We start from the raw sequence: 27,314 nt of genomic DNA on the forward strand, positions 1-27,314 counted from the left end.
TTGAATTGTCATCCTTTTTAAAGGTTCAGATTTTAATTTCAGAAAATAATATCCTGAACTCAAAATATCAAACTTAGAATCTGCTTTCTCCAATATATCCCAACCAAAACAGATACCACTAACACCTTTACTTTACACCGAGTAAATAAAAATAAAAATAAAAAATGCATGGCTGCAACGATTCAACTTATAAAGCTAACGTAATTTTAGCCGTACACATTGTCAAATGAAACCCTCATTTTACTGGCCTTTGACCATACCCCTATTATCCACCGCTACTAAGCAAAGCTCACGTCAAATAAAAGGACACCTTAAAACACCCCTCAAAAGAATCCTCTCATTTCCCACCAGCTCAACCATTTGCCAATGGATTCCACCTCATATCTTATTATAATTAGCAGCGGATTCAGTCTCGTTTGAAATGTGCTTAAAGAGAGATGTCCTTAAGGTGTGGCAGAAAAGAATGACGATTTGAAGGATTTTGTTCTTTCACAGTTAATCTTTCTCACACAAATTCTTACCAATAGCATTTCTAATTGTCATGGCAATTAGCATCAAACAGAGACTTAGACCGAGGAGGCATAGCTGCCAATTTCATTGCCAACATCTCTATAATACTCATTGTTGTTGAGATATCCCCAAAAACGGGATAGGCCAAACTCCACATGTTTAGGAGATTTGAGATAACATAGATGCAATTCTTTCAGGTTTTTATTGAACTTTTGGCTTATGGCATGAACCTGTGAAAACAAAAACGAAATGATGTTAAACAGGCTAAATATAACCTGGTATAAAACACTTGTCCGGTAATAAACTAGATACTAAACAATATAATAGAAAGCAACTCTACCATTTCCTTATACTAAGTAATGGATAATGCCTCTACATGATGAGCACTGATAACTATATTTGTAACTTTTCAATACACAAAGACAACCAAACACCAGACTGTCTTTCCCCCTCCCGTATTTAAACCAACAAAAGCACAGTCCTCATATCCATATCTATGAACTATAAGCCCTCTCTTGATCTTAGTGCCCACTCATGTTGGAATGCAAAGTTATTTAAGCAAAATGGATAAAATGATGCAAGAATCACCTGGGATATATTAATTCTAGATATACTTCCCAGTAAATCGCCTTGATCTTGGGTGATGTCCCACACTCCTCTGGTAAGACAAGACCGAAAGTCTAGTGCACACTGTAAAATGTCTTCTATGATATTGGCAATAAACTGTGCTTCATCAGAGAGAAAACATCTGCAAAATTTACATTTCCTTGCAAGAATCAAGATGGAATAATGATAGGCTGAAATTGGGCTATCTAAGCAAAGTAATAAAAGAAAAAACCAAGATGTAGTTACAGAAACATGAAACACAACAGGAAGGGTTGTCAGGAATTCATGTCCTAAACAATACATTAAGTATCCCAACTCTTACCCATTTCACCTGAAATTTTATGTAGTTACGTAGTCATCCTTACACCAGAAATACAAATTTGTATCTAAAACATATCTTAAAATACTAAAAATGAGACCTACAAAAGGATATATCTCTGCAACTGTCTTTTTTGTCTTTCTTCTTTTTACCTTACCGTGGGCATATGCAAATACTGAAATACAGAAGCTTTGCAGTTCAAGATTTCTAATATAATCTTTTACAGTGACATTGATGTTCAACACCAAATTCCTGTTGAGGCAGGATAAGATAACTCTTAATGAATATTTCCAGCAAAATACAATGATTCTTGTGGAAGTACAAAAGTGCGGACTTATTGTATTTGTTATCACTTATTTATGTTCCTCTTCATTAATAAATTACCATCACATTGATTACAAGCCTTGAATTGAGTAATTGTAATCTGAATACTATAAAAAGTGATCAATTGCTGATTAGACAAAAAACGGCAACTAGTAAATCATACCACCAATCCGTTTATCAGGTTAGAGAAGGTTCCATGTTTGATGAACTTAGATGAACTTTGTCGTGGTCATCATCTTACACTCAAATGGTACCAGTCTCCTAATTGTTGTATGAAAAGGTTAATGTTTATATCAAAGATTGAAAAATAGAGAGCTGATTCCACATGTATGCCACAAGATTGGTTCTTTCTATAACATCAAATTAAAGGCAACCAAGAAAATAAAAGCATGGAATGCAGTTTATTAACAGAAATCCAAGAGACAAAAAAATTCTTTGGAGGATAGGAGGTTGGCTAATGTGTGGGGAAAGCCTTGTTGCATCTTCAAGGATCATTGAAAGTGAAGGATTAAAATGTGGGGCAGGAGGAGAGGTGTTTTTGCTAATTTGTTTTTGTAAAATTAGAAAAATAAAATAAAATAAAAGAGCAAGAGCCACGACATTCAATATTCTCAACCTCAATAGGATCTTATCATGATGATTGATATGGTCTCATTATGAAGAAGGTAGATATAGTCAATAGAGATAATCATATAGCACTGACTACATAGCATATAAGAGGTATTTTAACATGATATGGATAATTAAACAACAAGCATTCAAAAGCTGAAAAAAAATCAAACAGATAACCTGAAAACTAAAAACTTCAGGGTGAGGTTTGTAAAGATCCAAGACAGGAATCTTTAGGTCTCAACACAAGTATATCCTGAATTTGTAATATATACATATATATAAGATGTATCAAACTTTGAACAAAAAACATCACATAAACTTACATGTCTAACGACTCAGATAGATATGCCATATGCACTGACTGAAGATCCATCATGTCTTTGACCTAAAATAACAACAGGCAAGTTCAAGATCAACAAAACTGAATAGTTTTCTCTTTCAAAAGATCATTAATCAATGATAGAAAAGAGAAAAGAAAAAGATCAAAGACAAATCAATCATGATGCATTGAATGACAAGATAAAATAAGAAATTCGTTTACCAGTGGCATGTCATCCTTCTGTAGATGTTCATCCCAATCAGCATAAACAAAATTATAACATTTTCAACAATCAAAATTTTCATCATGTCAAATGGCAAAGCAATTCAGATGTTTAATAACTAATTCTCCCAATGAACGCAACCATGCTATGATATGACAATACAACCACAAAGAAGTATGTGAAAGAATTGAAAAGAAAAATAAAGACAGGCTACTTCTCAAAATTACATGCAAAACCCATAAATCAAAACTGTGGAAATCTTCTGCTATAATTTCCTAATTTCTAGCAGATTTACAATCAATGAAAATATTCAATTTTAATTTTTCTGATTTATAGGAGATTCACAGCAAATAAATTTGTTTGTCCGCCATCTCATTTCTGTAGATTAAGGAAATTCTTGATCTGGATTTGTCAGTTTCCTAACTTGGGGTTGAGGTGTGTAAAGATTCCAGACATAAATCTTAATTTGGCTGCCAAAAAGCTTAGCTCTCCCCCTCCCTCTCCTTAACCAATCATATCTTAGCATCCCTAAGCAATGTGGGATGCCCACACATATCCAATATCTCTCTCATGTTTTATTGATGTGGAATTTGTCTAAGGGTGTCATATTTACCCCCTAACGGGACTCAGCGTCCTCATTGAGGTTTGCCCTATCATCACTTAATAGAACATGTGGAGTAGCCTGACACCATTTGTAACATCTTTAATCTAATAGTCCAGTCCACTATTAAAATATTGTCTGCTTTGGATATAATATATCATGGTTTTGCTTATAGGATTTGCAAAATGAAACACGTCTTGACAGCATTAGGAGTTCATAGGTTATTTAACCACTCATATCTTAGCATCCCCAAGAGATCTCTCGTGTTTTGCTAATGTGAGATTTGTCTAAGGATATTATAGCTATCGGTCATCAATTTATTCTAGTTAATTTTCCTAACGTAAACTTATTTGGACAAGAACAAAAGCATAGCATCATAGCCCTTTATATCTTTATATTTTGGTTTCAGTTCCAATTCCTTAAGGATGGAACCTAAACCAAAACCAAAAATAGCCAATTCTTAAAATTAGAATCGAAACGTACCCAGGATAAGCGAATTCCTAGTAAGAACCAGAAGCGAAGGCCAAGTGCCAGACAATTCCAGTTCCAATACAGTTTCTTTGCTCAACCCTAATTAGAAATTACCAACACTATGTGGAGAAGATCCAATAGGGTGGATTTTTTTAGTAGAACAGTATTTTACTGTGAGTGGAATTGGTGAAATTGGTTGGATGGGTTAGCTTTAACATGGCTTTAATGGGTAGAAGCAAGGAATTCGATCATTGTTTGAGGACATTTTAAAGAGGCTTTAACGAAGCGTTTTCGACCGCCACAGGAGGGGACGACAAACAAAGAGTTATTCTTGCTATGGCAATTAGGGACAGTAACTGAATATCAAAGATAGTTTGAGAAATTATCGACTTTGCTATACGTTTTATCTAATGAACTATTGAAAAAGGCTTTTATAAATGGGTTGAAGGACAAAATTCGGGCCAAAATCAGGATATTAAGGCCTACCACATTAGCCCAAGTTATGGGCATGGCCAAAAAAAAAGATGGAAACTTGGTGTTGGATCAAATGAGTGAGGCAAGAGGATAACCCACCAAGAGTTATACTAATTTCTGCAACAACCCATCAGAATACCAAACCAAGTACGTTTTCTCTAACTACAATATAAGCCCACAAAACATCTTATCACAAACCCACATTAACACCCCCACTCCAAACCAACCCACGCTTTCACTCAAGCTTGCTCAACTACCATTCAAACAATAATAATCCAACCAACACAAACCGAGATATCACATCTGATGATAATCAAACCAAAATTAAATATCACATCCGGTGCTCTCGAAAATTCTATCAAATCAAATTTTATAGAATTGTCTCAACTAGTTGTTCTTTGTCTTTTATAATATCTTCATGTGAGATAGAGATTACCAATGATTCCTAGCTTCATCAAAATATCACGATACACACATATGCAGATACAGTTTTGAGTTGGAGGGGAGATGGTTTTTGGATTTTCTAGATTTGAAGGCAACGAAATGGTTCACGATGGAAAAGTACAAGCTTTTGGTTTGGAAGCTGAACAAACAGAGAACAATGATGTGGGTTATGTTGTTGATTTTGGAAAGACTTGGAAAGATTTTGTGAAACTTGAAATAGGTTGTCCTGGTGTTCAATAATGTGATAAGTTCAATGAAGAAAGGGATCTGAGTTAAAGTTGTGATAAGTTTTGTTGCAGAAGGTGACAATGATGATGGAAAAGAAAAGAAATTTGAGGCTTTGTTAAAGCCAAGAAAAAGGAGTAGTTGGCTAAACTTGAAATTTTTGGTTTGGCAAGTCAAGAAGTGCACAAACTAGTGCAAAATAATGGTGCAAAGATTGATGGTGCAAAAGTAAGATATGAGTGTTATGCCTTCTCTTAAGGTTGAAGTAATAATACAACATTGATTGAAACAATTAAGGTAGATAAAATCATAGAGAGGAGCAAGAAGAAAAGTGAGAAGGAACAAGTGGATAGAAATAAGGCAACAAAATTGAGGACTTCCAATTTTAAATTCAGTTCAAAATTGAATATATGACAATTTGGTTCAATTATTTGGTTTATTCAATTTGGTTCAAAATTGGGCTAGCCCCAAACTAATTTGGTCTCAATTCGGCATATTAGCTTAGCTGAATCTCTAGTTCGATTAAAAAAAAATATGAAACCGATTCAAATAATCAATTTTGAACACTCTTAATTCTTCGAGAAGGCATCAAGAAGATACACTGAGATCTTCAATAATGTTGATTGGGCTGGATTAGTATATGACCGATGATCAACCTTTGGGTATTGTACCTATATGTGGGGAAATCTAGTCACATGGCAAAGTAAGAAACAAAAAGAAATTGTCAAAGTTGAACTCAAAGTCATGGCACAAGACATTCATGAAGGAATATGGTCAAGAAGAATACTGAGGGAACTAAGAATCTCTATTAAAAAACCTATGAAAAAGTTTTGACAATCAATCGGATATTAGCATTGCAAAGAACCTCGTGAATCATAATAGAACAATTTTTTAAGTCACTTCATAAAACTTTCAGGGAGAAAGACTAGGTTCAAGACTGCCACGTTTGTAAAACATTGATATTAATTATTTACAAAAAAAAAGAGAGATAATCAAACTACAGTACATGCCAAATTGCAACCGGCTGATATTCTTACTAAAGCCCTACAAAGACGTAATTTTGAAAATATGAATTCCAAGCTAAATCTTATCAATATTTACAGCCTAGCTTGAGGGGAAAAGAGAAAATATTTTTTTTAATTTTCCTCTTTTTTAGGAGATTTACCATCAGTGAAAACATACCGTTTTAATTTTCCTAATTTCTAGGGGATTCACAGCAAATAAATCATATGATTTTTTTGCTATTTTATTTTCATAGAATAAGCAAATTTTTTATCCTGATTTATTAGTTTCCTAAATAGTGGAACCCTCTCTATTATTTAAAAAATGTAAATTTATTTATTGAAGTAGCAGAATAAAATTTCTCTCCCTTAATTTTCCACAAAAATAGATACATAATTTATATAATAAAAATAAAAAAAGTACAATAAAGTAATTCAAACCTGATGATTAAGGGAATAAAGAAACTTGCACCATGAAACATGTGATAACTGCGAGTGCACATATTGTTGTAATGTAGATACAAAATGATTGATCTGGTGCCTAGCCAAAAGCAAAGAAATAAGAAATGTTGAAATTGTGATTGGAAACAAAAACTATATAAATCATATAAGTTGATCTCAAATGAAACCCTAGGTAAAGTAGGAATTCTTAAAATAATGATAAACAATTTCCTTTCATTGTTATTATATTCTATAAATGCATCAGGTAAAGTAGGACCTAAGAACACTACCAAGAACCAAATGCAGATAGCAATCCAAAAGCTTTACAAAATCTAGTTGCTAATAATATTATTAATAATATATTTTATGAATAAAATTAGTTGTACGTTAGTTGTATATTACTAGTATAATTAGTTGTCTATTAGATGTATATTAGTTAGCTTGTTACTTCAGGAGTCCTGCACATATTTATATATCAACACATATAATGAAAATACATCAGATTCTATTTTTCTAAATAACATGGTATCATAGTAGGTTCAGTTGCTCTATCTCATCTTTGCCTAGTTTGTTTATTGTGAGGGTAGATCAATTCCCTTTTATGTGATTGATCACTTGTGTCTTTAGGTTTGAGATTGTGTGCCTTTGTTTTATTTTCATTTCCATTAGGTGATTAAAAATGGTGGATAACATGTCTACTTATGATCTTTGTGCCTTTATTGGCACAACTATGAAGTTTAACGAAAGAAATTATGTACTTTCGTTCCAAGCTTTCAGTACTTTTTTGGGTTCCCAAGGTCGTGAACATCATCTCTTTGATAATATGCTCGATTCTAAGAATTCCAAATATGCAATATGATGTCAGTCTGATTGTGTAGTCAAAACATGGATGTTGAATGTCTGAGAGCCTGAGATCACTACCTCTATTGGTTTTGCATCAATAGCTAAGGAGATGTGGGATTCTATCAAAGAGATGTTTTCTAATGATGGTAACAACTCTCCTATCTTCTCTTTGTTCCAACAACTTTTTGATAACAAGCAAGGGGAGAAGACTTTGCTAGAGTTTTTTATTGCATATAGGGGGATCATCAATGAATTTCGTTAACTTTAACCTCCCTCTACAGATTTAGAGACTTAAGCAATCGGAAACCATATTTGTATGTGTTAGAGACTTAAGCAATCGGAAACCATATTTGTATGTGGTCTTTTTATGAATCTGAATGAATAGTACAATACTACTAAGAGTCAATTGCTTTGGGAAAGTGTCATGCCTACACTTCAGTCTACATTCTCTTGTCTATAGTTTGCTTCTTTAACCTTGTCCTCTCCCAGTGTGGATCATGAGCATTCCGCCATAGTTGCACATGATAGTGGGTGTGGCAATGGCAAAGGTAAAAGGAGTGATCAGTTATGTGATTTTTATGGTAAAGAAAGGCATACTGTAGATCAATGTTGGGATAAGGATGGCAAGCCTAAATGGGCTATCAAAGGTAACAAGTCATCTAATATCCCTAAGGCAACGGCTATTACTATTTCTTCTAATGAACCTAATTCTAAGACCTTTGGGCTTGGTCCTAAGGATGTTATTCAAATCTCTAAGGAAGAGTACGAAAGGCTACTTCACTCTCAATAGAAAATTGTTGCCTCTCCTGTCTTTCAGTAAAGTATTAGGGCACCTGTTACTTTCTCTAATAATTCCTAGTTAACTGATTCAGATGCGTCAATTCATATGACAGGTAACCTAAATCAATTCAAAAGTTTTACATCTTGCCAGTTTATATCTCTTGTTACTATTGTCGATGGTTCTGTTTTTAGAATATCTGGTTTTGGAACCATTAATGCCTCCTCTTTTGTTCTTGATCGAGTCTTACATGTTTCTAAATTATCATTCAACCTCTTTTCTATTAATCAACTTGTCAAATCTTTGAATTGCTCTATGACTTTCTTCCCAACTTATTGTGTTTTACAAGATCTTCAGACAAATAGGATGATTAGACATGGCTCTAATCATGGAGAGTTTATTACCTTAATCCTATTAGGAGTGTGTCACTGTCATTTGGGTCATCCCTCTCTTTCTAATTTAAGAAATGTTGTATCCTTTTGTGGGTTTGTTTGTGAAATAAACTGTGATGCATGTCAATCAGGAAAACATCACAAAGCATATATTCCTTCTAGAGAAAGTCAAAGTTTGTGTCCTTTTAATTTAATACATTCAGATGTATGGGGTTTTTGTCGTTATTTTACTGTCAAGTTATCGATATTTCATTACCTTTGTGGATGATTATTTTAGGATAACTTGAATTTATTTATTACGAGATAGATCATTTGTCTTTGATGTATTTCAAACCTTTTATGGTGAAATAAAGACTCAATTTTTTTCTAACATTCGTATATTCAGGTCAAACAATGCCTTAGAATATATGAAGTTTGATTTCTCTAATTTTTAGTCTTCTAATGGAATTATTCATTAGACATCTTGTGCTTATATTCCACAGTAGAATGGTGTGGCTAAAAGAAAAAGCCGACACCTTCTTGAGGTTGCCCACATCATTATGCTTCAAATGAATGCACCTAAATATTTTTGGGGCAATGCTATACTTACTGTAGGGTTTCTTATCAATAGAATGTCTTCTTCTGCTCTTGCAGGTGAAATTCCTTTTAAATGTCTTTTCCCTAACTCTCCTTTGTTCCCAGTTACTCCTTGTACTTTTGGATGTGTATGTTTGTTCATTTATTTGACACTAGTATGGATAAACTTTCTCCTAGATCTATTCGTTGAATTTTCTTAGGGTATTCTCTAACTCAAATGAGGTACAAATGTTATGATCCAGTGACTAAAAAAAGGCTTGTTTCTGCGGACGTGAATTTTTTAGACTGAGTCATTTTTTAAAGTTGCCAGTGATAACCATCCTATTCCTTTTCCTATAACAATTTCTACATCCATTTCACCTTCCAAACCCTTGCAAGTTTACACTCGACAGGAACCTTTGCAAACTCCTAGTGCTCCAAAGTAATCTCCTACTCCATTGTATTCAACTATTGATTCTTCGGATTTACCCATCACTCTTTGCAAAGGTAAACATTCTTGTACTCAACATCCCATTGCAAACGTTGTCTCCTTTGATCACCTTGGTCGTTCTATTCATTTGTTTTCATTGTCTCTATCATCTATATCTATTCCTAGGAATTTTCGAGAAGCTATGCAAAGTCCAGATTGGCAGAAGGCAATGGAGGAGATGTAAACACTTCTTACTCAAAATAACTGGGACTTGGTACCATTACCTGAGGGAATTCATCCAATTGCATGCAAGTGGGTTTTTACTATAAAGCATCACCCTGGTGATTCCATCGAAAGGTATAAAGTACAGTTAGTTGCTAAAGAATATACTCAGACCCTAGGTATTGACTTCTTTGAAACATTCTCTCTTGTTGCTCAACTTAGCTTTATCCGTGTGCTTGTATCTGTAGCAATCAATAAAGATTGGCTCATGCATCAATTTGATGTCAAAAATGCATTTCATTGTGGGGATCTAACTAAAAAGGTTTGCATGGAGCAACCACCTACATTTGTTACTCAAGGGGAGACTTATCTTTTATGTAAACTGAAAAAAGTCATTAATGGTTTAAAATAGAGTTCGAGAGCTTGGTTTGACAAATTCAGTCAAGTAGTCTTTATTGCAAGATTTAAACAAAGTCAAACTGATCATTCAGTCTTTGTACAACATAGCTTGTCTGGTATTGTAGTATTGATTGTATATGTGGATGATATACTATTATTAAGTAGTGATATAACTAGTATTGAGGAAACCAAACGATACCTACAGCAACAATTTGTTACAAAAGACCTTGGAAATTTAAGATACTTTCTCAATATTGAAGTTGCCCATAGCAAACAGGGTGCAATACTATCTCTAAAAAAGCGTGCCACATATCTTCTACAATAAACAAGTTTCTTAGGGGTAATACCAACAAATGTCCCTATAGAACCTAATCTAGACTTATGGAAAGATGATGAAGACTTTAAAGACGGTACTTAATTCAGAAGACTTGTTGAAAAGCTTATTTATCTTACAGTGACCAGGGCAAACATTGTACATGTTGTAGGACAAGCTAGTCAATTTATGGAAAAACCTAAGAAGTGTCATTAGGAAGCTGCTTGTAATATTTTGAGATATGGTTCAAAAAGAATAACCATCTTGATTTAGTTGATTTTTCATATGTCAATTATGCTGGTGAGAAGGCTAACAAAAAATCCACCTCAAGTTATTATACTTTTGTGGGAGGTAATCCAACAACTTGGAGGAGTAAAAAGCAGACAATGTTGTCTAAATCTAGTGCTAAAGTTGAGTAACATGCCTTGGCTCAAACCACATGTGAACTAATATGGTTGAAGGTGCTTTTAGAAGACTTTGGTATTATATGTATGGATCCTATTCCTATGCATTGTGATAATCAAGCAATAATTCACATTGCAAGTAATCATGTTTTTCATGTACGAACAAAGCAAATTGAAGTTGATTGTCACTTTGTGAGGAATATTGTCACTAGTAAGAAGATTTGTACTCCATTTACACCTTCAAAGGACCAAATTGCTAATTTGTTCACCAAGGCTCTTAAAAAGGATGGCTTCACCCGATTGAGTAACAAGCTTTACATGATAGACATCTATGCTCTAGTTTGAGGAGTGTTAATAATATTATTAATAATATATTTTATGAATATAATTAGTTTTACATTTCTAATATAATTAGCAGTCTATTAGTTGTATGTTAGTTGTGTATTTATAACCAGTATTATTAATTTCCTACTTTAGGAGTCCTGTACATGTAAATATATCAACACATATAATGAAAAATACATCAAATTTTATTTTAAGATGTCAACAATTCCAGTTCCCAAAAGCCAATGGCCTCTAAGACTTGCCTCTGGCCATAAAACTCAGTGAAGAGAGAGACTATAAAAATGCAAACTAAAGTAAAAGTAATATATCAACCACCAGACCATGCTGAAAGCAGTTTATAGAGGGTTATCCATCATGTAGAATGCGCAAACATTAATCCATAATTCACTATATATACAAGCCCCTTCCCAATCAAAATGAAAACTATAAATTCAAAATTACCCAAATTCCTGATTAGGATAAATATTGAAAGAAGAATTGTGAGCATTCATTTAAACAAAAGCCAATAAATGACAATACAACTAAATCTTATCCCACAAACTGCCACTACTTTCCCTTGTTTCCCCTCCAGCAATATGGTTTTCATTATTGCCATATTACCCAAAGAGAGCTAATGTTGCACACTTCAATTAAATCTAGATTTCCATTGCAAAAGTAAAAGTATGTTCAACTAAAACTGCAACACACGTGCATGGGCTGACCCAAGCTGTTTTGGCTTCTTTGCACAACCTAGCCATCAGATGGAAAGATGTTGAAAAAAAGAGATGATTGAACACACCACACACCATAAGGGCCAGACACATCTTTTCATACTTTCTTTTGTTACTTCTCAATAATTTTTTCCTCAATTCAGAGTGCAAATAGAGAGATTTTAGGGAACACTTTAGCATATCTTGTTGAAAGACTATAAAAATGAGAAGCACTTAATGCCAGGAGAGAAAAAAATGTAGGCTTTCACTTCTATTCTTGGCATTTATATTTATATTTTAATAAATTTTTAGTATCTTATAAAAATAAAAAATATATACAGTGAAACATGCAAATAAGAGGAAAAATTGCTCCATTTACCTCAACTTAATCAAATTATTAAAATGGACCACTTCCCTTTCATGCCCTGCGGAGGAACAATTCTGATTAATTAAATCCATTAAATCCTGCACAAAACATTGAACACTTAGAATAGTCCAACTTACATTTTCCTTAATTTGAACAAGAAAAGGTTCAAACATAATTTTAATAGCCAACAATCAAGCAACAGAAGCTAAAAAATCTAGTGTAAAAGGCAACCAAAAATATGGGGAAAATATCCTGATGAGTTTTCTATGGAGATTCATGGATGTACAATGACAAGTTTTTGATATGGTTAGACCATATAGATGTGTAAGTGTGGAATTTCATCATTATTTAGTAATAAATCAGCTATAGGATACTTTCTAAAATTAGATTATCTGTTCCTTCTAGAAAAGATTCTAGTAGCCTCTTTTACCCGATCATAATCTACTGTATTTACTCACTGATGATGGAGATTTGTTCTCCAAAAATCAAAGATTTGTTTTCCTTTTCTAGGGTTTCCAACAGCCTATTTTCCTCCTTCTAAACCATTGTAAAATTAGAAGGTATTATCTTCCTTCTCGTTCAACATGGTATCAAAGCCTTCAAATTAAGTTAAATATTGGAAAATCAAAGCCCAACATGGCTGGTGAGAAAGAAAACTCAACATTGGAGGTCACCTCTAATCCAACTGTTGTCACCAGCAATCCCAAAGTGAAAGAAGTGACCGTTCTCCAAATAACTCCCCACAAGCTCAATAGGTTGAACTTCATTCAATGGTCTCAATCAGTCATGATGTTCATCAGTAGGAAAGGTAGGGAGAACAATCTCCCTAAAGAAGTAGTCACTAAAAATCAGACTTTTGCAGAGTCCAACCCATTTAGCAAGGAATAGCTGAAAGTCCAACAAAAGATATTGCAGCAGTCAATAGAAGACTTATCCACCTCTCCTGGTCCATTTTCTACCACTACCTTAGGACAAAAAGGTATCCTAAGTAATCTTAGTGTAACACAAAAAAAAAAAAAAAAAAACACAAAAATCGTGGATTGTGGACTCACGGCTTCAAATCACATGAATGAGGATGCTTTTATATTTCATAAATATTAACTATTTCGTAAAAAAAAAAATTGTTCGGATTATTAATGGTTCTCTCTCTAAGTTGGTTGGTTCAGGTTTTATTATAATTTTTAATAATCTTGTTCTTGAATCCATCCTCCTGGACACTAACCCGGATTGAAACTTGCATTCTATTAGTAAACTCAATGAGGAAAGAAAAAGTGCTGCTAGATTATGAACTAATCAATGTGTTTTTCAAGAACAGAGTTAGGGCAGAAGATTGACAATGTTGAAATGTACACAGGGCTTTACATTCCTGGAGAAAATGATTCTCTTGGAAGGAAACCTCAATGATAGTTATGGGAAAAAAGTCACTTTCAGGTTTCTAGTCCCAAAAAATCTAAAATAAAAAATCTAAGAAGAACTAGATGGTTTGGGTCGTTTGCAGATAATCACTGTAGAATCTCTTGAATTTTCCTCATGGAAGAAAAATTAGAAGTGAGCCAAATCTTTAAAAGTTTCATACCCAATTACAAATCAAATTTCAAATTCCAAGTACAAATAATAAAAGAGATTACTTCAACTCTTCTCTTTAAGGGATTTTTCAAAAAGAGGAAATAATTCACCAATGCTCATGTTTTGACACCTGTCAACAGGATGGAATGGTTTAACAGAAAAACAAACACTTAATTAAAAGTGGCAAGGGCCTTCATTTTCTCCACCAATGTTCCAAAATTCTTCTAGGGACAAGTTCTCACGACAACTTACCTTATCAATCGAATGTCCTCTCATATCTTGAACCTCCGAACACCAAGCCAAGTTTTCCTCAATTTCTATCCCAATACTCGGCTCATCTCCTGTATTCCACCCAAAGTATGCAATTGTTTAGTATTTTTCCATATATCCCAATAGCATTGAATAAGCTTTGATCTCAAGGCCATCAAGTGCATCTTCTTGGGGTATTCTACAAACCAAAAGGGCCATAAATGCTACGCTCTTGTAATAAAAAATTTTTTACAATTCAACGGATGTGACGTTTTTTGAAGATCAATCATATTACCCTGAAACTAAAATTCAGGGATAGAATCTCATTGCCAAATATCAAGTGTGGGTTCCATTAGGTCAGTTGTTCTAATCCCAAACACAATCTGAACCTCACACAAGTCTATAACTTCAATTTTGGGACACATAAAATCGATTGCTTGGACCTTACGCTCAAACTGAGCCTCAAACAAATCCAAGACCCCAAACGCATTTGGAGCCTTGACCTATTCTAAAACTTTTAATAATACTCCAAACTATATCTTCGTCTCCAAATCCTTTGCCCAACAATGTCAAACTGAGTAACCCTTCGTCTCAGAATGTCAACAATGAGTTCATTGTCTATACAAAAACAAACAAGAAAACTCAAGAGGCTAAAATGCACAAATCACATTCAAAACTTGCTCAACAACCCAACCCAAGCTAAACTCCAATAGAAACACTCTTTGGAAACACAATTTCTTAGAGGAAAAATTTTTTTCACCCAAGGTTTAGGGAAACCACAAGTTCCCATCCACTAAATGGAAAATTATCAAACTTTCACCTAATTCCTCACTTTATTGACAAAAATTTGGCTCTAACATGGTATAAAAATTGCAATTACCGCATTACCCCACCTTAATAGCCTCTTTTCTCACCTTATCTTGTTTCCTCTCCCCTGTCGATGCCATCATCATCGCTACCACCACTAGCTCAACCAAAGCCTCCCTTTCCCCTCCTAAAGTCATCTCTTTCCTCTCTCACCCCTCAAACATCCCCTCCCCTACCTATTCTCCAAGCCTCTACCTTTTTCATCTCCACCAAAACAACCAAGGCCCCACACATCTCTACCATCATTTCTCTCAATAAAAAGCTTCACGACAGCATTATCTTTTACTTTAACCCAATTAACAAACTTCGAATCACCACCACTTCCTCATTTTCGTAGTCCCCAATGCCTTCATACCCAATTGCACCTAGCAACAAAGCTCCCCTACCATCCCTCAACCCATATCCATTCTTCATTTCCTATGAACACTACACCTCCTATTTTATTAGCCAATCACCTAGTCAATTAAAGTTGTAAGGGTGGTGAAAATTGTTGTTTGTAAAAGGGAGTGGAAGTGGTTTTGATGAAATGGAAAGGGAAATGGTGTGAGAGAGTTGTAGATCTAAGACAGAAGAGAAAGGAAAGTTTGGTAGCAATGGTTGTGAAGATGTTGGTTAGGTTGCTAATTTGGGTTAATTTATCCACAATTTGGTGGCTAACCAAAAGCGAACAGACCTTAAAATCACAATCTTATGGCAACTTGATCACTGCTAAGCCATTAGAGCATCATTTGATGGTTGAATGATTGTGGCAACCCCTGCCATGGGCTTGTCTATTGTCGACCATGGGTTGTGATGTTTCTCATTAGTGAATGCGTGGTGGTTGGTGAAGAACTCTAATGGTATGAGAGATAAGGATTGTGGATGTTGCATAGATAATGGGTTGCGAAGAATAGTAATAGTATTTGGTGGAGAAGAACTGTGGTAGTGCATAGGTTGAGGATGGTGGTTGCGATAGGCCCTTTTGCTTTTCTATCATCAAATTTCTATTACAACATTTGGAATTAGCGGGAGTTTAATAGTTTTCCATTCAGTGGGTGGTAACTTGTAATTTCACTAAACCTTGGGTGAAAAAATGTATTTTACTCCAGATCCTAATCCCAATGAGTTTGGTAATCTTGATTTGATAATAGCTTTGTAGAAAAGAGTTCGCTCATGCGCAAACTAGCCCATTCAAAACTTTATCTCATATTAGAATTTTTACCCACGATACCAAGCATTAGCTTCAAGCCTCACTAATGTTGAAATTTCTAATAATATTCATTAAGCTTTGCAGATCCCCGATTAGAGGAAAGCCATTTAAGATGAAATCCATGCCCTTGAAAAGAATGCGAAATGGGAACTCACTAATCTACGAAATGGAAAAAACCTATCAAGTGCATAGTTGTCAAAAGCGAAAAGTCCCGAAAGACAATGAGGGTTCCTATTGCCTAAGTGAAAAAGGCGAAGCGAAGGCATAGCTTTTTTACCAAAGGCAATTAACAATTCCGTTAATTTTTTTTATTTCCATTAAATTTAAAATGATTTGTTACTACATCACCAATAAAAAATTAAACAACTGCATCAATAGTCTCAAATCTGGCAACAATTAGTTATTATGTCTAGACTTCTCTAACAACTATTTATAAGGGATCAATGAACCTATCCAACAACTTTAAATTTTTCCAACAACATCTTTGGTAGCCCATAGAACTTGCTTAGAACTCATCGTTAACCTCTCAACAACCTTAGAATTTGTTAGTGATCTCTTCGACAACCTTGAACCTCACTGGAGACCTTAGAAATTGTCAATAAACCTTATATTAGGCCCAAAATTACCCAAAACATGCCTAAAAGCCTGAAACTGTGCCAAAAACTGTCCAGAATTTGTTGATAACCCTATAATCTAGTTGTAGATAACCTAGGTGATAATAAAACGAGCTTTTTTGGTGCCCAAAGTTTCTCATAAGGCACCGAAAAAGCACTAAAGGCAATCACCTTTGAACCACTAATCGCTTTGACCATACCCAAGGCGATATGGCCATCATCTTGAGTAAAGTGTCGCTTAAGCGTGCCTGAGGCAGGCACCTTTGACAACTATGATCAAGTGTAAATGGATTTTCATTATCAAGTACAAAGCTAATAGAGACATTGATAGATTCAAAGCTTGACTACTAGCTAAAGGATTTACTTAATCCTACAAAATCAACAATCAGAAAACTTTTTCCTTTATTGTTACATAAAAAAACAATTTGTGTCCTTTTGTTACTGGTAATTTAATAAGAATGGCAACTACACCAATTAGACGTTAATAACACTCTCCAAAATGGCAATTTGGAAGAAGTATACATGGAGATTCCTTCAAGTTTGAGAACAAAATGAACATCAACATGTTCTACCAAATGAAAAAATCCTTATATGATCTTAAGTTGTCTCCTAGAGCATGGTTTGACCGGTTTACCAAGTCTATTAAAAAATATGGCTACTCCCAACGGAAAGCCACATTCAATTGAAGGCAAAACTATATCATCATCATCGTGCATGTAAATGAGATCATTCTAACTGGGAACATTAAGGATGATATAAGCATACTAAAGAGTTAACTTGCTCATGAGTTTGAGATCAAGGACTTAGGAAATCGTAAATACTTCCTCAGGATAAAAGTAACTTGGTAATAGAACTTGTAGTTTCTCAATGAAAGTATGTGTTTGGTTTAATAAAAGAATAGGAATGATTGGTTCTACCCAACAAACACGCTTATCTATAGCAAACACAAACAAAAGATATCTACAAAAAGTACTCCAATAGTGACTAAAGGAAGTTATCCACAACTTGTGTGAAAACTTATTATCTCTCTCACACAAGACTAGACATCAACTTCTCGATTAATGTAGTAAGTCAGTTAATGAACAATCCAATTGAAAAACATATGAAGGAAGTCTATTGTATTCTCAAGTACCTTAAGATGACTCCAAGAAAGAGCTTTATTTCACAAGAACATAGAACAAAGGCATTGAGGTTTATTCGGATGCAGATTAGGTTGGCTCCATAACTGATTGAAAATCAACCTCAGGCTATCGCACCTATGTATGAGAGAATTTGGTTACTTGGTGAAGTAAGAAACAATTAGTTGTTGCTAAAAGCAACGCAGAAGTTGAATTTAAAGCTATGGCACACGAAATATGTGAAGAAATGTGGCCAAAAAAGTCCTTGGCGAACTAGACATTCTAATAGAAAGGACTATGAAGATGTATTGTGGCAATCAAGCTACAAAAAGTATTGCCAAACATCCAATCCATCATGATAGGGCGAAACAAGTGGAGATAGATAGACACTTCATAAAAGATAAAATAGAGGAAGGAATAATCTCATTAGTCTACACACCTAATGCCCTGCAAACAACAAACATCTTCACCACTTGCCAAGGACTAACTTCGAAGACCAAAGATCCAAGTTGGAAATTATCAGCATCTTCAACCCAGCTTGACAGGAGTGTGGAATTTCATCATTATATAATAACAAATCAGCTATAGGATACTTTCTAAAAATGATTTATTTGTTTCTTCAAGGTAGGATTCCAATAGCCTTTTTTAGCAATCACAATCTACTACATTTATTCTTTCATTTGATAGATATTTCTTCTCCTAAAATTAAAGATTTGTTTTCCTTTTCTAGGGTTGCCATAAGCCTATTCTTTCTCCTTATTCTAAATCATTGTAAAATACAAATTGAAATATCTTCCATCTCATTCAACAATAAGCAGTCCTTAAGAAATGTACATATAAATATAGAAACCCTATCTGACAAATACATTATAACAATCAGAAGAGTAGTTAACAGCAATTTGAACATAAAAATAAAAATTAAACATCCATCTTGAAATTCCATCTGGTAAGAACCTGCAGAATTGGTGTTGATCTTTTGTTCTTAAGTAAGAAATATTGAAATCAGGTGCCAAGCTAAATATAAAGAATGCAAGTATCAGCAGATCTTACCTTCAATGAGGCCCATACATCATTCAATGAGAAGACAGCAAGCTTTAACTTTATAAGAAAACTAAATATAGCAGCATATATTTTAAGTGCACAAGGAGTCAAAATGATAGTGGCTGGCCAATCTACCCGATAACCCAAACCAAAAAAATCGAAGGAATGGACATCTGCAATGATTTAACAAACACAAAGTTGGAAAAAAAGGATATAAACCAGAAAGAAAAAGAGACGAGAATGTCAAATTCTAGCTGAACAAAAATGAAGAGGAAGACAGATGAGTGCCAAACAATTAAAAATAACAAATGTACCAGTTGCAGATTTCGAAAGAGGCAGGGCTCCATCTCCTCTAATGTATACAAATAACCTGTTCTTATTATGGTCTCGTTCACAAGAAGATCTCTGAACTGACAATTCAAGGAACCCTTGAATTTCTGATACTCTATGATCAGGCTCTCCCACAGACCACTTCTGTATTTCAAGTAAACATAACCAAAGGAATCAGAAGGAACTACAGTCAGATAAATTAGATAATTTAAAAATCATAACATTTTAAGTAACTGCTAGATATAAATACATGATGCCAAAGGGACATGACAAACAGATCAGCCCAGTCTGCTAGTTCCATGAAATGGTACCGGCGCAATGCCATAAAATGGTCATGCAAATTGAACCCTTCCTCCAGCAATTTGATTGTCAACTTGCTAATATAATTATATCTGACAACTTATTAAGGAGAAGTAAAAATGGTACATTGATCAATCTTCAATAAAGTCTTTGAGACCAGGTATGATACTTGCAACCACTATTCATACAATAAAAAAGAACTTCTCAAAGAAAAACTGGCTCACAATGCAATATTAAAAATCCACAATTTTTTTCCTTCTCTTTTTTGTTTGGGAAGGAGTGGAGTAAACCAAAACTATAATTGAATTTATGAAAGATTATACAAAGTACTAATATATATAAACCTCAAAGCATTCAATAGCTAATGTCCAAATAGGTATTTAGTTTAAATTTCTGATGACATATCGCAGAAATAAAAATTTGTTGGGAAAAAGAATATATCTAAGCAAGACTCTGAACAAACCTCATATCTCATTGAGCCATTAATATTAAAAACTAAACTAAGAAGTGAAAAAAAAAAAGAAAACAGTCAGAATTGTCTTTGCATAGATAAAAGGATACTGAAGCTCGATTTCCTGCAGTAGGCATTTGTCAATAATAAAGTCAAGTGGTATCTCAAAGATGGCCAAGAAACTCTGCCAGTGATCACTAACGGTATTATTGTCAATCTTGCTAGAATTGAAGAGCAAAGTCTCCCAACTATTTTTACCAGAAACATTTGTTGCAGTAGCATCTTTGCTTTGACCCTCCGAGTCCAAATATGGATGAGCACAACACCTTTTGTTCTTATCAGTAAGCATTTTATGTACAGCACACCGTTGCTGACTATGGTGATCTCTCTGAACATTAACTGCAGACGCACTCGAATTCTCAAATATTTTAGGTGAGGAACCAGCAGTCAACTTTCCCAAACATAAGTTACAAGGATCTTCAACAGAAGAAAAGTCAAAGAAAGGTAATGACAGTCTACGGTCTGTGGTAAATCTCTCTGCGGTCTTGCTTGTAAAGTTAATGAACGCACTTCTGGTAAGCATAGGATTGATACTGAAAATATTGCAATTGTAATTAAGCTTCCATTCCTGCACAGCGACAGCTGAAGTTGCACAACCTTTTCCAAATTGATCTTCAGCTAAGGTCTCTTCTATTGAAACATTGTCAATGCCAATAGTTTTGCTACAATATGAAAGACCTTCCTTAGGAACATCCATATTTGCATTATAAACCTTTAGGCCAGAGTCCAATTGGTGCAACTCAGGGTGTCTATACCGTCCATCAACACAAAAAGGACTTTTCATAAGGCTACCAAATGGCCAACGATTATTAGGTTGACCATCAGTATAATGAACATCTCTACCTGACAAGTTTAGATTCTCAGACTCCAGAAGCTCAGATGTGCCACTCAAAATCATTCTCTTATTCTGAGAGAGCACAAGATAACCAACGGCATCACATTTTTTAGAAATTTCATTAGGACCACTTTTCATATTGCAGAATATTTCACTCTGAAGAGGCTTTTGCAATGAATAACCCATTGGGGCACTCATGGAGAAGCTTAAAGCAGAAAAATATTTCTGTTCAAACCCAAATAAACTATTAGGATGATCATTTAGCTGCCCTGACTCAAACTGCTCTCCATAATCACTTAAAGATGAAAATTCAGATGTCTCAGACGAATATCCAGCATAAGAGAACTCGTCTTCCATACCACTGTCATGAATATCTTTATCAACAAGAGTCCTGAAACGTAAGAAATCAAACAAAGTCAACAAACATAAAGAAAAATATCCACACAAATGGGCAAAAAAAAAAGAGGACATGATGTAAAATATTTATTGACAAAATAACATCCTAAAATTTTCTATGCCCTTATTAATGTTAAATGAACAAGATAATAAAAAACTTTCTCATGATTAAATGTCGTTTGAATAAATGTGTGATGCATGCAAGCACACAATTCTCAATCACTCAGGCACCCATGAAGAGAAAGAGAGAGAATGATTACACATTTATTCAACAAGAGTCCAGAGATGTAAGAAATCAAACAAAGTAAAGAAACATAAAGAAAAATATCCACACAAATGAAAAAAAAAAAAAAACAGAGGACATGATGTAAAACGTATATTGAAAAAAGTGTCCTAAATTCTCCTATGCCCTTATCAATGTTAAATGAAACAAGGTAATAAAAAACTTTCTCATGGTTAAACGTTGTTTGAATACATGTGTGATGCATGCTAGCACACAATTCTCAATCACTCAGGCACCCATTTAGAGAAAGAGAGAGAGTGATTACTCCTTTGAGCCACTTTCATCAGCTACAAAAGGGGCACTCATCCTGTCATTCATCTCAAATGAAACAGAAGTTTCTAGGCTCCTCCCATTACAAACAAAAATAGGTGTATTGCTGCATGGGACAACCTGAAAAATGAAATCTTTGTGTAAAAGAAGGAAAATAATAATATGAAACAGAACTGTAAATCTTTGTCAGGTTACTTGTTGACGGTGTCATGAATATATTTATTCAAACCAATCTTTCTTGAACCCTTATTACAGAGAATAAACCACAAAAAGTAAGCTCTTCATAACCATGATACCTTTCAAGAGGTTTGACAATCAAAATTCTGATGATAAAATGCAAAAGCAACTATTACCCTCCAATTCTCAATATACTCCATATGCAACTTAATTCTACATGTAAACGACACTTGAAAAATGATATCTAATGTTAAGAAACCAAGGGAATCACTATGACAAATAAGGATTATCTATGTAGCCATAAGAAACAAGGAAAGGAGTAACTAGCACTCAATCAGTGGCTTGTTTTCCCTCACATAAGTCTGTGGATGGATTCAAGGGCGTACTTATGCTCTAACTTAAGCAAAAGAAAATATGATAACAAACTCATAGGCAAAAGGTATTTTCAAATATTAGTTACTTTTACTGAAAATTAAAATTCTAGTATTTGGTACACAAGTCATGAACAAATGACTTACAGGCTGCTGCAGGTAAGCACTATATCATTTTAGTGTTGTCAAGATGTGAAAGTGAAAACAGAAAGCTTTGGAAAAATGGTTAATAAATTGGCAAGCTATAGAATTCCCATTAGAGTTTCTTCGATGTTTTGAGTAGTCAAACAATGTCGTGGACATTGATTAACAACTTTTATCTCAATTCATAAGGAATAAACAGCTTGTTGACTTATTCCTACTCAGCTATTTGATATTTATAAGTGTTATAATACCCTAAACAGCATCATATTCAACAGCAAACTTGACTGAGGGAAAAATAATCTCATATTCATGCTGAAGATCACACACATCATTTTAAAAGAAGTTATAATGGCGGACCAGGTATCCACTGCAAGAGGGCTCATTCTTCACAAAAAAAAAAAAAAAGAAAGAAAGAAAAAGAAAAAACAAACCTCTAAAACCAGTGTAATTATATGAATTTCCAGAAGAGAGAAATACAACACCAGCCCATAAAGCCTCAAAAGGCAGAACACATCAACTCAAAAACCCTAATTAGTTATACTGAATGAAGAAAAATGAGGTACTGTGCAAAATTTTGCAGTAGACTCCAGATGAGTAGCCAAAAAACCTGGTTTTCTACAGAAAAAGACTGCCTCCTTCTCCTTTACCCTATTCAAAGATTTTGTTTTCCTCTTTTGCACCAAATCATCCACAAAAGAGCAGGAGCTCCAGATTTTTAAAGAGCCTTTCTCTTCTGTACTTTACCATAAGCCGAAACATCCTCCATAAAGAAAAGAGAGGCAATCTATCAGAGTAACCCAATTTCAATGCAAAGTTTAACCCATAAAAAAAATGCCTCTTAAGTAATGGAGCTTCTTCATTTTTCCAACACATAACACTCCAAGAAAAGTAGAGATTCATTTTAGTATATTTAACTCAAAGAATATCTACTGTGTTCAGTTCCCCATGAACCAAGGTTCAAGCAAAAACTTGAACTTTCAACATAACTTTTGCCATCCATATCATTTTAAATTTTTTGAAACCCTCATCTGGACTCTCTTCACATAATCTAACAAAACAGGATAAACATGTGTTACAACCTGATGAATCAAGCTTGCAAACTTGTTTATTGTCCCTCAACTCATGATCACATTTCAAGTACACCAACAAGCTTGAAAAATCTTGAATTTCCCTATCATTCAAATTTGTTTTGAAATCAACATTCCAGTTTCGTGTGCCATTGGATAGTGAGTAACAAGTTTACTTGTTCAGATGGTCAAAAAGAGGATTACAACATCATCAAAACTAGAACTCGAATAAAAGACAATAATCACCAATTTTTTATGGTTACATTGCATGCGACGGCTGAAAATTGAGAAACTTGACAGCAGTAGATTTTGTTTGCCCCCTATGTAGTAAGAAAAGATTGCAACCCTATATGAAGAGTTGTTTGCCCCTGTCTCTAAAGTTGTATATGCCTCTCTGTTTAGCCTATACAACAAAAGCAGTAAAAGAAGAAAACTTGAAAAGTCAACAAGTTAGCACCGCCGAGAAATTGCCACATCTCATTTGAAAGGGATGTTTGCAATTTTCACTGGATCACACTCTTGACCTTTAATCAATCTATGAGCATGAGTGGGAAGGTAGCTAGAGGGCAAGAGAAAGGAGCAAGGGTACCAAATATCAGCTGATCGCTGATGCCAAATCGCAAACATTATAAGACAAATTAATCAATCAATATATATATATATATATATGCACACTACCTTATTTAAAAATGAAAAAAATTAATACAACAATGTGTTACCTGTTGATAGCTGAATTCCAATCTTGTCCAAAGATTTTCAACCTTCTTTAGCATCTTTTTGTAGTAATCATTTCTTGCAATTACCATGGTTTCTATATGTCCTTTGTTGAAAGTTATTGAAGAGGCATAAAATAGATGATCATTGGAGAAACCACTCCAACAGGGAAGAAAATCCATATAAGTATGGTCCCCAGGAAAAACGCTATTACAAAATTCAAGCAATTTCATTAATACTTGAAGCTGCTGGCCGGCCCTGACAAGTGGAATGAGACATTGTTTCAAGAAACAAGGAACAGAAACCCCATTGTGCTCCTGAAGTGAACAGACACCGACAATAAGAATCAATATTAAAAAAGAATATTCTATGTATGAAATCATTTAGATCAATCTCTGAATATATTGTCTAAAGAAACCACAAAATGCATTACCCTAATAGTTGCCAAGCGGAAGTCAATTTTAGAGTCTGCTTTAACATGTGTATCAAGTGGTAAACTGTCAGCATATTCTACAATGAACTCCTTAAAAGGATCATTGATCTCAGCTTTGAATATCCACGATCTTATAAACCCAAAATACGGTTCAAATGACCGAAGCAAGAGAAACTTCAGTAGGGAACTATGTGCTGGATCAGCAACCTGCAAGAGGATTGAAAGTAATTTCATTGCAGAACCGCAAGAGATTTCATGCAATTAATAATAGTACATCTGAATTACAAGCAATCAAGAGAATTGTCAAATAACTTGACATGTTTAACAAGCCCACCATTATTGTTATGGCTTTTGATGGTCCAAACATGAGACAATGCACCAATTGTATATCACATGGTAATCTCATATTCATTATATTACCATGTGATATAGATTACCATGCCAAGGGATAACCAAAATAAAGGAGAAACGTTAAAAACACTCTATTTCTCACTCTCTCCCTCTCCATTTGACAGGTTTACAAAAATAAAAAAAATATAAAAAGGAAAGTAATCATTTATCTCTCATTTTTTGTCTTTTATAGACGTCATATAGAGAATGAGGAGAGAGAAAGAGAGTGTTTCTAGCACTGCACTAAAACAAGGTCAGTGAGTATAAAAGGAGAATTATATTGTAATGCATGGTGGAGCATTAGAACTTACAAGATGAAAGTCTAGATTCGAGTCTCTATCACGCTTGTGAAACCTCAACTTACTTAGTACAGTAGTTGTAGGTCTGGTCACTGTATTCTAAATTTACCCATTCCACAAATATGGGCAGGGTCTCCGGTTACCCCAAAAAAAATATATTGTAATGAAATCTAAGCTCATATCACTAAGTTTTACGTTTGAATATAAAGGATTAGAAGATGAAAACGTAGAAAGAAAAACAAGGAACAATTATATATTATTAAGCTGACCTGAAGCTGTGTATACAAATAAGTAAGCAAATCTCCACCCTTGCAAAAACTATGAAATTCCAAGATTGCTTTAGCAATTAGATCCTCAAAAGAAGATTCAGAGAAGCACATGGCTATCTCATGTAGGTTGCATATATTTCCAAGAGCTTCCATTTGAGTCCTTATTTCTTTTGTGTGCAAGTATACCTCCAATAGCGTGATTTTCGAATGCATAACACTTGTAAGGCATCCATCTTGAGACAATGTATGCATAAGCAAATCAACACCCTTTGATGCGTGCCTTAAACCAACAGATGCATGCAAAGTATCCAGTGCACATATGTACCCTTCCAAGACCTTTTCCACCGCAACAGCAAATGCCTGATTGACAAGACTGTAGCGAGGCTGCTCTTTCTCTTGCACTTCCTTGCCACTATCATTTTTCTTGTCATAAAATTCAGGTTTTTCTGGCTTCTTTCTTATCAAACTTCCATCCACATTTCTGAAATAATCTACAAACTCACGGAGAAGATAAACCAAGAAACCTGTGCAACCAATGGACTTGAGAATTTTACCTAGAGCATGAGTACTGATAGACCAATTCCATAAATTTGGAACCCGATGGAAGGTCCTATCTGCGGGATCAGAACAGAATGCAGCAGTGAGCTTCTCAATGCTAACAAGTGAAGACTGTACACCTTGAAGTGCATTGAGAGCTAACCTCACTAAATTTGCCTCCTGAAGCATAAAGTCCATGTTTATGATTATAATACAGAAAAGAAATACAGATACAAGACAACAAGACAGTAGTAATTCATGTCCCACAGGAATTTGAACTCTCTACAAATCATTCCCATCAAATGCATATACAGTCTTAATAATTATAACAGAGAAAAAATGGTAAATTTTCAACCAAAAAAAATCTAATTAAAACACCATCTAAAATAATCATAAATTTTCTCTAAGACTTACAGGCCTGGTAATTATAAAAGAGAAAACGGTAAATTTCAAGAATCTCTAATTGAAATACCATCTCGAAATCATCATAACTATTCTGTAAAATTTGTCAGAAACTTCTTCTAAAGTTGATATAATAGGTAATTAAACCACTGAATCTGCACCTAATTCAACCAATTCTTAAAACAAGTCTGTTAAATGAAAATGCAGAAAAGTAGAAAGTACTACTCACGGAGACAGTGGAAGTATCGGCAAGAAGCTGACGGTTCTGAGAAGAAGAAGAAGGAGAGAGAAAGGTACCACTTTGGGAAGGAATTGATTCCCAAGTTCTAGGAGGAAGCCATGGATCCTCCCCTTTAACTTTCTCTAATAAAAGACCTTTGAAATTCGTATCTACAGCCATTCTGTTCTTGATTTTGAATAGTTTTAGTCACCCATGCGAGGAATGGATTTCAACCGACTTCGTACAAATAGATAATGGAACCCCAGGCGTAGCAACAGTGGCCGCGCCAGACTTTTATTGAGGGGATCTTCACAGCTCACTGGAGACGTCAGTAGGCTGGACAGAGAAGCTCCAGCAAGGCTCACTCGCCAGGCCAGGTCTAACGATCGTACAATAACAGGGTTAACGGAGTAGG

General features: G+C 34.6%; 1 protein-coding gene across 4 annotated transcripts; it reads right to left on the minus strand.

Annotated features, from left to right (window-relative positions):
- LOC123203513 lies at window positions 1-27,314 on the minus strand. 4 transcript variants are annotated; one of them, XM_044619891.1, is made up of 14 exons: window positions 26,909-27,314; window positions 25,741-26,457; window positions 24,783-24,989; window positions 24,355-24,666; window positions 21,872-21,996; window positions 20,143-21,318; window positions 19,532-19,673; window positions 19,266-19,425; window positions 18,961-19,124; window positions 12,320-12,405; window positions 6,571-6,670; window positions 2,695-2,756; window positions 1,099-1,258; window positions 1-740 (listed from the first exon to the last, which is right to left on the minus strand). In XM_044619891.1, exons 1-14 carry the CDS (start codon window positions 27,077-27,079, stop codon window positions 567-569), a joined length of 3,756 nt encoding a protein of 1,251 aa, XP_044475826.1. In that variant the 5' UTR covers window positions 27,080-27,314; the 3' UTR covers window positions 1-566. The 4 variants fall into 4 exon arrangements, 2 of the variants coding, with proteins under 2 accessions (XP_044475826.1, XP_044475835.1); XM_044619900.1 differs by lacking the exon at window positions 1-740 and adding an exon at window positions 1,923-2,020 and having other exon boundaries at window positions 1,138-1,258; XR_006499313.1 differs by lacking the exons at window positions 1-740; window positions 1,099-1,258 and having other exon boundaries at window positions 2,715-2,756; window positions 12,320-12,365.

The sequence above is a fragment of the Mangifera indica genome, chromosome 2 (assembly GCF_011075055.1).
Source record: "Mangifera indica cultivar Alphonso chromosome 2, CATAS_Mindica_2.1, whole genome shotgun sequence".
NCBI classification, from domain to species: Eukaryota; Viridiplantae; Streptophyta; class Magnoliopsida; order Sapindales; family Anacardiaceae; genus Mangifera; species Mangifera indica.

What these genes read in the sequence shown, in the direction of transcription:
- LOC123203513 (XM_044619891.1), bottom strand. Translation starts at nt 27,079, where the DNA reads ATGGCTGTAGATACGAATTTCAAAGGTCTTTTATTAGAGAAAGTTAAA. An exon ending in TCCGCTTGGCAACTATTAGG is followed by an intron (nt 24,667 to 24,782) that starts GTAATGCATTTT and finishes TGTTCACTTCAG; the next exon opens with GAGCACAATGGGGTTTCTGT. An exon ending in TCTTTCGAAATCTGCAACTG is followed by an intron (nt 19,125 to 19,265) that starts GTACATTTGTTA and finishes AAATCATTGCAG; the next exon opens with ATGTCCATTCCTTCGATTTT.